The sequence below is a fragment of the Orycteropus afer genome, unplaced genomic scaffold (assembly GCF_000298275.1).
Source record: "Orycteropus afer afer isolate SDZICR_OR568_19922 unplaced genomic scaffold, OryAfe1.0 scaffold00923, whole genome shotgun sequence".
Taxonomy (NCBI): Eukaryota; Metazoa; Chordata; class Mammalia; order Tubulidentata; family Orycteropodidae; genus Orycteropus; species Orycteropus afer.
In genome coordinates, this window is record NW_006922510.1 from 161,513 (window position 1) to 172,020 (window position 10,508).

Here is a 10,508-nt window from a genome sequence, read left to right on the forward strand (position 1 = left end):
TATTTTGTGATAGTCATGAAAACATCTATACAGAAGGTATTGTCACAAATTCAGAACTTCAAAGTCTGTGAGTTTGGGTTTTCATATCCTACTGACGGATGCCTCAGGGAGACAAACACACCATCAAAGAACGCACAACTTTTCTTCTGTTTGGCAGCCAAGGTAAGTAAAAGCCAGTTATAATGATTGTCAGTAGTGAAGGTGATAGATACAGTCAAAGGACAGCTTCTTTCAGGTAAGATGAACTTCAATAGAAAACAAACAAAAAAAATCTTCAAAAATAAAAAAGTAAAAATGTTAAACTCTGATACAGAGTAAGTTCAATATCCCACAGATTTTCAGGTAAATACCAAATAAGGAATAATACAGCTTTGTATGAAAAATTTGACTTATATATTTTTTTTTTTTGCCAGCATTATTTTTTTAGGCATAGAATACACATCTGGAACTGTGTTATTTGCGGACACTACACTAGTAAAAATATATCCTCATGATCTCAAAACAATGTACATTCTCAGGGTAGAGCTAAGAGAGTAGTAAGAATCACTAGCTATATTAATGGCACTCACCACATACATAAGTTTTGTCTGTTTCCTAAGAAAGGAGAAGTGTAAACTAAACACCATTTACGGAGTATTTGCATCCTAGATGAAACTGGGTTTGGGAAACAGGTTAAGTGAGGAAACAGAGTATCTGAGGAGAGAGTACTCCAGATAAATAAACTATTAAGAGTGATTAGTTCAATACCTGACCAAACTTAGTAGATTAATTTTGAGAAACTGAGGGAACGAAGTAAGATGAAGTGTGGACTTTTATGTTTGAGGTGTATTTGACTATATTCCTGAGATTCTGGAGAGCAATCATTTTTATAGATCAAATATTAAGAGTTCAAGGAAAAATACAATCAGAGTGTGTTTGTTATGAGAGAAGACTGTGAAATACAAGCATATTAGAGACAAGCAAGAAAATAAACCCTTAGAAATTATAGATCAATAAGGTGAGAGAAAGGCATATGTGTGATGTTAAACTAAGCTATGAGAGAACGTTATGAACAGTGTGGTCAAAGGTATACATTAGAAATAGAAGTCTTTTAATATTGTATACCAAAAAGAGAAGTTCATTGATAAATTTTTACCAAAGCTATTTCATTTGAAAGGTGGGGCAAAGTGTAATTACATGTGATAAAGCAAATGGTTGGTGACTAAAGCAAATGGTTGGTGACTAACAAAAAGGAAATCATTGTTGACAAGTCATTGAGGTTGTTATTACATATTTATTAGTCAACATCTACATTGCAATGTCAGAGCTGCATGGAAGTAAAGTTCTAATGACAAAGAAAAATTATTTTTTTTTTATATTCTAAGTTCTGTATACAGTAACACCTCTGAAAGCTGGAACCTGTATAAGGAGGAAACTTGTCAGAAAGGAAATGCACATATTTTCCAGTAGAAAGTGATAGAAAAGTGGTAAGACACACATGTCAAAGGCTGAAAACTTTTGATAATCAGAAAAATAAGGCAGTCCCATCAAATTCCAGCACTCACAGGTTTGATTGGGTCGATTTTCAAAAATTGTAAATGTAGGATAATTCCATTTTATGGATGACAAAACTAAAAAACAGTGAAAGCAAGCAGCATAGTGTGAATATTATTTTAAATTTGATATATATATATCTGTGTGTGTGTGTGTGTGTACATATACAAGATGTTGAGGTGTGTTTCAATCTTAATTAAGCAGATTGATAATTTAAAACTTGTGTGATGATTTTGTACAACCATATTCATGTTGTGCCTGATGTAGCTTAACATCTATACAACAAATATCCCATTAAAGCACTGTGTCCTGCACAACAGGAGCCAATTTAGACAGGTGTCATGAGGGAGAAGAGGGGAAGGGGTAAAGGAGAATAAAGCAGTTTAGACAAGAAAACACAATTTTTACAAAAATTGTAATACGAATTCACATATTTCTTAAATAAAATTGTTCAAGAAGTTTAAGATTTTTGCCTTAGGATTCATCTTCACTTAGCAATCAAATAAAACTCCATGGGTATTTCTCATATAATGTACAGATAAAGATAAAATATAAATTGTGCATAAAAAGATGTAAAAAAAAGAATATGTAAGAATGTGGTATGAATAAAGTAATATGATATTTAACAAATACTTATTGAAATTGCAAAAACATATGAGTGTGGAACCTATGCTACTAGTGTAACATTGTTTATAACTAAATTAATAAATAATTGCATGTGAAGTGGTATGCATAGTGTGTTGCTATGTGGTGTTAACATCATTCTCCTCATACACCTTACCTCCAAATTATGATACAGGTTGAATAGAAATCAGAAGCCAACTATGAGAAACCACACAGTAACAACTTTTATTCTGGTGGGACTGACAGATGACCCACAATTGAAGGTTGTGATTTTCATCTTTCTATTGATCACCTACCTGCTGAGTGTAACTGGGAACCTGACAATCATCTCCCTCATCTTCATTGATTCTCACCTTAAAACTGCCATGTACTTTTTCTTGCAAAACCTCTCCTTCTTAGAAATTTCATTTACATCTGCCTGTGTTCCCAGATACTTGTACAACTTATCAACCGGGGACAAGACAATCACATATGACAATTGTGTCATTCAAATATTTTTCACTGACTTCTTTGCTGTTACAGAATTTTTTCTCCTAGCCACCATGTCTTATGACCGATATGTAGCCATCTGCAAACCCCTACATTATGTGACCATTATGAATAACAAGGTCTGTAGAAAACTCATTCTTTGTTGCTGGACATCTGGCTTGTTGATCTTAGTAACACCACTTAGCCTGGGCCTAAATCTGGAATTTTGTGACTCTAATATCGTTGATCATTTTGGTTGTGATATATCCCCTCTGCTAAACATCTCATGCTCTGAAACATGGCTCATAGAGCAGGTCATCATAGTTTGTGCTGTACTGACCTTTGTCTTGACTCTTATATGTGTTATGCTGTCCTATGTATACATCATTAAGACCATTCTACGCTTTCCTTCTGTCCAGCAAAGGAAAAAGGCATTTTCTACTTGCTCTTCCCACATGATTGTGGTTTCCATCACTTATGGAAGCTGCATCTTCATCTATGTGAAACCTTCAACAAAGAATTCAGTGGCCATTAATAAGGGTGTTACAGTACTCACAACTTCCATCGCCCCTATGCTGAACCCCTTCATTTACACCTTGAGGAACAAGCAAGTAAAACAAGCCTTCAATGCCTCAATCAAAAAAATTACATTGTTCTTAAAGAAGTAAAGAAATGTGCTAATGTACAGCAATCATTTTTGTAAAAAAGATCAGAAGTCCTTATGCCATATCTTAAATGTTTATTCTCTTCTGTTCTAGTATGGGAGATTTCTCAGAATAGCATTTCCACAATAGCAATGGCTTTACAGGGACTGTATTGTAATAAAACTCGAAATAAAACAAAACAGAATCAGTAAGTTCATTTTAATAAATGTTTTGAACTGAGTGAGCTTCTTGTCCATTCCAATTCCAGCTTTTTCTGGCCTTTGTGATTCTAGGCATCATTCTGCATTATTTTACTTTTGAGTATAAACAATAAAATGGGAAAGAAGAATGGTCTATGGCCAGGAGTTTCAATAATATAGATGAACATTAAATCTTGAAGTAATAATACTATTAAATATGTTCATCTTAGTATTATAATTATGATGATTACAGCCAATACCACTAAGACAATAACTCAAGATTTATTTCCTTTTTATTATATGTAATCATGAATGAAGAGGTATTTTATCTTCATTTCACAGATAGGTAAATTGAAGCTCAGGAGGCTTAAAAGTTGGTACCCAGGAGCTCTGGTAGCATAGTGCCTAGGCACTTGACTGCTAACCAGAAGACTAGGGGTTCAAACCCTCCAGCCACTCCTCAGAAGGAAGGATGGACAATCTACTTCTGTAGTGATACCGCCTCAGAAACCCAAGGAAGGGTCACTATGAGTCCAGTCTGACTCTACTGCACATAACAACACCACCACCCAGGGGTGCAATCAGAAGGCAAAATCTTTTTTTATCTGACTCAATGCCTGTGTTTGCACAGTATATGAAGCTTTAGTGACATACATTTCAGAATTTAGATCTCCACAAGGACTACCTTAGGGAAGTCTACATGTAACAAATACAAGCATTGTTTAATGCATAAAAACTGAAATATCATGTTTTGTATGATGAAAAAATATATCACATGTTATTTTAGTTTGTAAAGTAAAAAGAGTGGAAAATATTTACAATAAGAGAAAATATTTATACTTAACATTTATATTCACTAAAAGAAAACTTGTAGTTTAATGTATAGCAATGAAGAACAAAAAGGTTGACCTAAAAAGTGAGGTCAGTAGCATACGTACACTCTTGCTGAGAAGGTAGCTAAAAGTGGAAGTATCTCTGATAGCTATCTCTCTGTGGATATGGAATGGAATACAGAATATCACAGTGTGTGCCTGTAACAGACTCAGGAATCCATATTAAATATGGGGCCACCCTGAGTTACAGATGGTCCTTTATGTCTTACTAATGTGTTTTATGTACTAGCTCCTCAAGGTGGTTCCCTGAATTTAGGTTCTGAGATCACTAGCCCCTAGCCCATCCTTTTCCCAAAATTATATGAATGCCACCAGAATTCCCTTCTTTTAATCAAGATTATTCATTTTGATATTCAAATAATTAAGGCTTTTTCCTAATGATTTTTTTTCCTCGTTTAGTATTTACTGACACTACTCTTGCTCATATTTCAAGACCAACAGAATGCCATTTTTAACATGCTGCCATGTAATACCCCCAATCCCAAATTCTCTATCCACTTAAATAATTAACTAATCAGGATACAAAAGACTCTGACCACTCTAAAAATTATATCTTGCCCATTTGTAGTCCATTCCTCATAACCACTGATATGATTTCTGTGTCAAAATTTTAACTTTATTTTTCCTGTATGTCATACATTAAATCATGTAGTAAATAGTCGGTCTTCTTTTTTTTACTTAGCATACTACATTTGAGGTTTTTTTTTTTTTTTTTTTAATGTTTTTATATGTATTAGTAGCTCATTCCTTCATTGATATGTAGTGTTCTATTTTGTGTACCTAACCACAGTTTGTTAGTTGAGGAGCATGAGTTTGTTTCTGGTTTGTAACAATTACAAATAAAGTCACTCTTGTAGTGCCTAAGGCACTTGACTGCTAACCAGAAAGCTGGCAGTTCAAACCCACCAGCCACTCCTTGGAAAGAAGATTGGCAGTCTACTTCAATAGTGATACCACCTCAGAAACCCAAGGAGGGGTCACTATGAGTCGGATCTGACTCCATGACAGTCAGTGCATGCATGCACAGACATTTCCAAGGGATCTCTGGTCACATAAGGGGTAAGACATTTAGCTGCTAACCAGAAGGTCATTGATTCAAACCCATCAGCTGCTCCATGTGAGAAAATGGGACAATCTACTTCAGTAAAGACTTACAGTCTTGGAAACCCAATGAGGTCACTATGAGTCAGAATCAACTCAATGGCAGTGGGTTTTAGGGGTTAAAGATTTCCCTACAGGTTTTTGTGTAAATAAAGGTTTTTGCTTCACTTAGCTAAAACGCTAAAAGTGCAATAATTGGGGTTTATAATAGTATGCATATATTCCCACAAAAAAAAGTATGAGAATTTTGGTTGTGCTTCATCCTTATCAACACTTGGTATTGTCAAGATTTAATATTTCAGCCATTTTAATAGGTGTGTATGAACCCTGATTGCCACAAAAGTTTAAGTGTTCCACTATTATCCAAAAGGCTATTAGTTCAAACCTACCTACAGGCATCTGGGAAGACAGGCACGGTGATCAGCTTCCAAAAGATTAGAGCTTTGGAAATTGTATGGAGTATTTCTACTCTGCACACATTGGGGTCACAATGAATTGCAACTGACTCCACATAACTATCAATAAATACAATACATGTGTAGTTATATTTCATTGTGATTTTAATTTGTACTCCCACCATGACTACTAACACTGATCATCTTTTCATGCAGTTATTTTTAGCCCCATGCATTTTTTGTGTTAAATGTCTGTTTAGATATTTTGCCTTTTTGTAGTTTTTTTGTTATCGTTGAGTTAGGAGTGTTATTTTTATATTCTGCATAAAGGCACTTTGACAGATATGTGAATTGCAGGTGTTTATGGATAGACTTAAATGAAAACCACTTTTACTCAGACAGCAACGTCCAAGATCAGACACTAGGTTAGAGGTTCATTGCAAATATCCAATTTACGTATTAACTATGTAATTAGATTTTCCAGAAAAGGAAATAAACTTTATGTTAGAAATAGTTAACATTCAATTAAATCCTTTTCACAATGAATGTCATAGAAAAGAAAGTTATTAATCTGGCAATGGACATCAAAAGTCACATGAAGGGAAATGATCATTATTAATATGCATTAAAGATAGAATTATTTTGTGGATAATACATTCTGGTAATGTGGGAATTTTAGTAGGCCTCTTAGTTTTATATAATATTAATATTGTACAAGTCAATGTGAAATTAATATGAAGGCTACCTGTAATACTGGAATGAGAGATATCATTGCTGATATCAGATAGATCCTGGCTGAAAGCAAAGAACATGAGAAACGTGTTTACTTGTGTTTCATTTACTGTGCAAAGGCATTTGACTGTGTGGCTCATAATAAATTATGTGTAATAGTGCAAAAAATGGGTATCATAGAACACTTAATTGTGCTCATGAGGAAACAACCCATAGCCCAAAAGGCTCATTTGAACAGAACAAGGAGATACTACATGGTTTAAAATCAGAAAAGGTATGTGTCAGGGTTGTAGTCTTTCACCATACTTATTCAATCTGTGTGCTGAAGGAAATAATCTGAGAAGCTGGATTATATGAAGAAGAATGTGGCATCAGGATTGGGAGAACACTCATTAATAACCTGTGATATGCAGATGGCACAGCCTTTCTTGCTGAAATTGAAGATAACTTGAAGCATTTACTGATGAAGATTAAAGACTACAGTCTGCAATATGGATTACACCTCAACATAAAGAAAATGAAAATCCTCACAACTAGACCAATAAGCAGCATCATAATAAATGGAGAAAAGACTGAAGTTGTCAAAGATTTAATTTTACACGGATCCACAATAAACACATAATGAAGCAGCATTCAAGAAATGTATGATTTCTTGAAAGTATGATATACTTTATCATATTGATATTGATACATACTGCACTGGGCAAATTTGCTGCAAACAACCTTTTTAAAGTGTTGAAGAGCAAAGACATCACTTTGAAGACTAAGGTGCACCTAACCTCAGCCATGCTATTTTCAATTGCCTCATATACATATGAAAGCTGGACAATGAATAAGGAAGAGTGAAGAAGAGTTGATATCTTTGAATGATGGTGTTGGTGAAGAATACTGAAAATGTCATCTGTCGTAGACGAAGTGCAGCTAGAATGCTCCTTAGAAGCAAAAATGGCCAGACTCTGTCTCACCTACATTGATGGTGTCAGAAAGGACATTTTCTGGAGAAGGAAATCATTCTTGGTAAAGTAGAGGGTCAGTGAAAAAGGGGAAGACTCTCAACAGGATGGATTGACACAGTGGCTGCAACGATGGACTCAAGTATAGCAAGGATTGTGAGGATGACACACAACCATGCAATGTTTCATTTTGTTGTACACAGGGTCACTCTGAGTCAGAGCCAACTTGACAGCATCTAACAATAACAAGAAGAACCTGTAAAATTCATTTGTTGTTGTTGTTGTTGTTAGGTGCCGTCGAGTCATTTCTGACTCATAGTGACTCCATGCACAGCAGAACGAAACACCGCCCGAACCTGCGCCAGATCCATGATCCTTGCTACACTTGAGCCCATTGTAGCAGCCACCATGTCAATCGATCTCATTGAAGGCCTACCCCTCTTTCATCAATTGTCCACTTTACCAAGCATAACATACATCCTTCTCCAGGGACTGGTCCTTTCTGACAATGTGAACAAAGTAGGTGAGACAAAGTCTGGCTATTGTCGCTTCCAAGGAGCATTTCAGGTGCACTTCCTCCAGAACATATCTGTTAGTCCTTTTAGCAGTCCATGTACTTTCAGCATTCTTCGCCAGCACCACAACTCAAAAGCATCAACTCTTCTTCGTCTTCCTTATTCACTGTCCAGCTTTCACATGCATAGGAGGCTAATGGAAATATCATGGCTTCTGTCAGGCACACCATAGTCCTCAAGGAGACATCTTTGCTCCTCAGCACTTGAAAGAGTTCCTTCAGAGCCGACCTGCTAAGTAACTAAATTAGTTACTACAGTGTAAATGACAAAAATCTTGTATGTTATTTAGATACACATATTTCTGGACACAGCACACATGCTGTGTGTAAAGAAAGGCTTTGGTGAGCTCTGTTTTCCATTTCAGACTCTTTCTGGTTTTCTTGTATCTCACAATTATGTTTTTCCTTTAATTAGTACATATTGACAGAGAAAGGCTTCTAATTATGGGAATGAGAAATATATATTTTTTCTTTCCTAACACATTTACAGAATAAAGAAAAAAAATATCATTTGATATGTTAATAGATGTAGAAAATCCCTTTGATAAATCTCAAAATTATTTTATGATAAAAAACCTTTTAGCCAAAAAGGAATAGAAGGGCATTTTCTGAATCTGAAAAAACGTCTATCAGAAAATCTATACAAGTAACAGAAGGAAGAAATATTGTACCCTTTAGCCTGAGTTCAAAAAAGACAAAGATGACATTAGCAGTACTTCTTTTCAATGTTGAATTGAACATTCTAGCCAGGGCAAAAAATTGTTGTTGTTGTTATGTGCCATTGAGCTGGACTCGACTCATAGCGACCCCTTCTTGGGTTTCCAAGGCAGTATCACTACAGAAGTACATTGCCCCGTCTTCCTTCTGAGGAGTGGCTGCTGGGTTTGAACCCCTAGCCTTCTGGTTAGCAGTTAAGTGCCTTAGGCACTAGACTATCAGAGCTCCCAGGCAAAAAATTAGAAAAAGAAATAAAAAGTGTAAAAATCAGAAAAGAAGAATTTAAGTAACTCTTATTCACTGATGACATAAAGGACTGTGTAGAAAATCCAAACATTTACAAATAAATCATTACAATTAATAAATTAACTTTTCAATTTTGTTGTTATTGTTTGGTTCTGTTGAGTTGGTTTTGACACATAGTGATGCTCCGTACAACAGAACAAAACATTGGCTGGTCCTGCATGATCCTCACAACAGTTGCTATTCTTTAGACTGTGGTGACAGCCACTGTGTCAATCCATCTCATTGAGGGCTTTCTCCTTTCTCTCTGACCCTCTACTTTACTGAGCATGACGTCCCTCTCCAGGGACTGGTCCCTTCTGACAACATGACCAAATACAAGAGATGAAGTATGGCCACTCTCACTTCTAAGGGACATTCCACCTGTACCTCCTACAGTTTTGGTAGATACAAAATCGTTATACAAAATTAATTATTATGTTAATATCAACAAAAAGTTGGAAAGGAAATTTATGAATTTTTAACATTAAAATAATTACATAAGAAAAATTTAAACAAAATGTTTATAAAATATCTACACTAAAAACATTATTAAGAGAAATCAAAGAGAACTAAGCAAATAGATATCTCCTGTATAATGACTGACTTTTATTTTTAATGAAAATTACAGGGTTGTTGAACAGTGAAGCAACCACATGCCTGATAAACTCCTAAGAGGAAGACTGGATGTTGTTAAGACATCTAGCTTCTCAAACTGAACTTTTGATTCAATAAAATACCAATGAAACTCCTAGACAATATTTACTTTTATGTAACTGGACAAGTTTGTGATAAAATTTATATTAAAAAATGCAAAGAAAGTGACAGACCCAGAAAATCTTAAAGGAGAAAAAAGTAAACAGATTTATGCTCTCAGATTTCAGAATTCATATAAAATTCCAGCAAATAAAATGCTGTGATATTGATATAAATATAGACAAGGGGCCAAAGGAACAGAATTAGTTCAGCAATAGATTCATACATATGAAATCACTCAGTCTGCAACAGAAGTGCAATTTGGTGGGTAAAGGATGGTCCTTTCAATAAATGATGTGAGAACATCGAGGTATTATTTTAGGAAAATAAAAAAGAACTTTAATTCTTACATCATAAAATACACAACAACTACAATTATTTTGAGATGAATCATAGACTTAAAAGTGAGAACAAAAATAATACCATTTCTAGAAGAATCTAGAGGAATTACTTTAATGACCTTAAGTTTAAATAAATAAACAATACTATTATTAAGAAAGTGAAGAAGTAAACCACAGTATAATTTCATATATATGTGTGTGTACATATATGTGTGTATGTGTGTGTGTTTGTTTGTGTGTGTGAATGTATGTGTGTGTATGTGTGTGTGTGTGTGTGTGTATATATATATATATA

The 10,508-nt window shown here is 34.8% G+C and overlaps 1 protein-coding gene across 1 annotated transcript; it reads left to right on the forward strand.

The window, feature by feature from the left end:
* The first annotated feature begins 2,339 nt into the window (after positions 1-2,339).
* LOC103212338 (olfactory receptor 6C2-like) lies at positions 2,340-3,293 on the forward strand. The gene has a single exon (XM_007958323.2). The coding sequence runs from the start codon at positions 2,358-2,360 to the stop codon at positions 3,291-3,293; it is 936 nt and encodes a 311-aa protein (XP_007956514.1). The 5' UTR covers positions 2,340-2,357.
* Positions 3,294-10,508: the final 7,215 nt, after the last annotated feature.

What these genes read in the sequence shown, in the direction of transcription:
- LOC103212338 (XM_007958323.2), top strand. Translation starts at nt 2,358, where the DNA reads ATGAGAAACCACACAGTAACAACTTTTATTCTGGTGGGACTGACAGAT.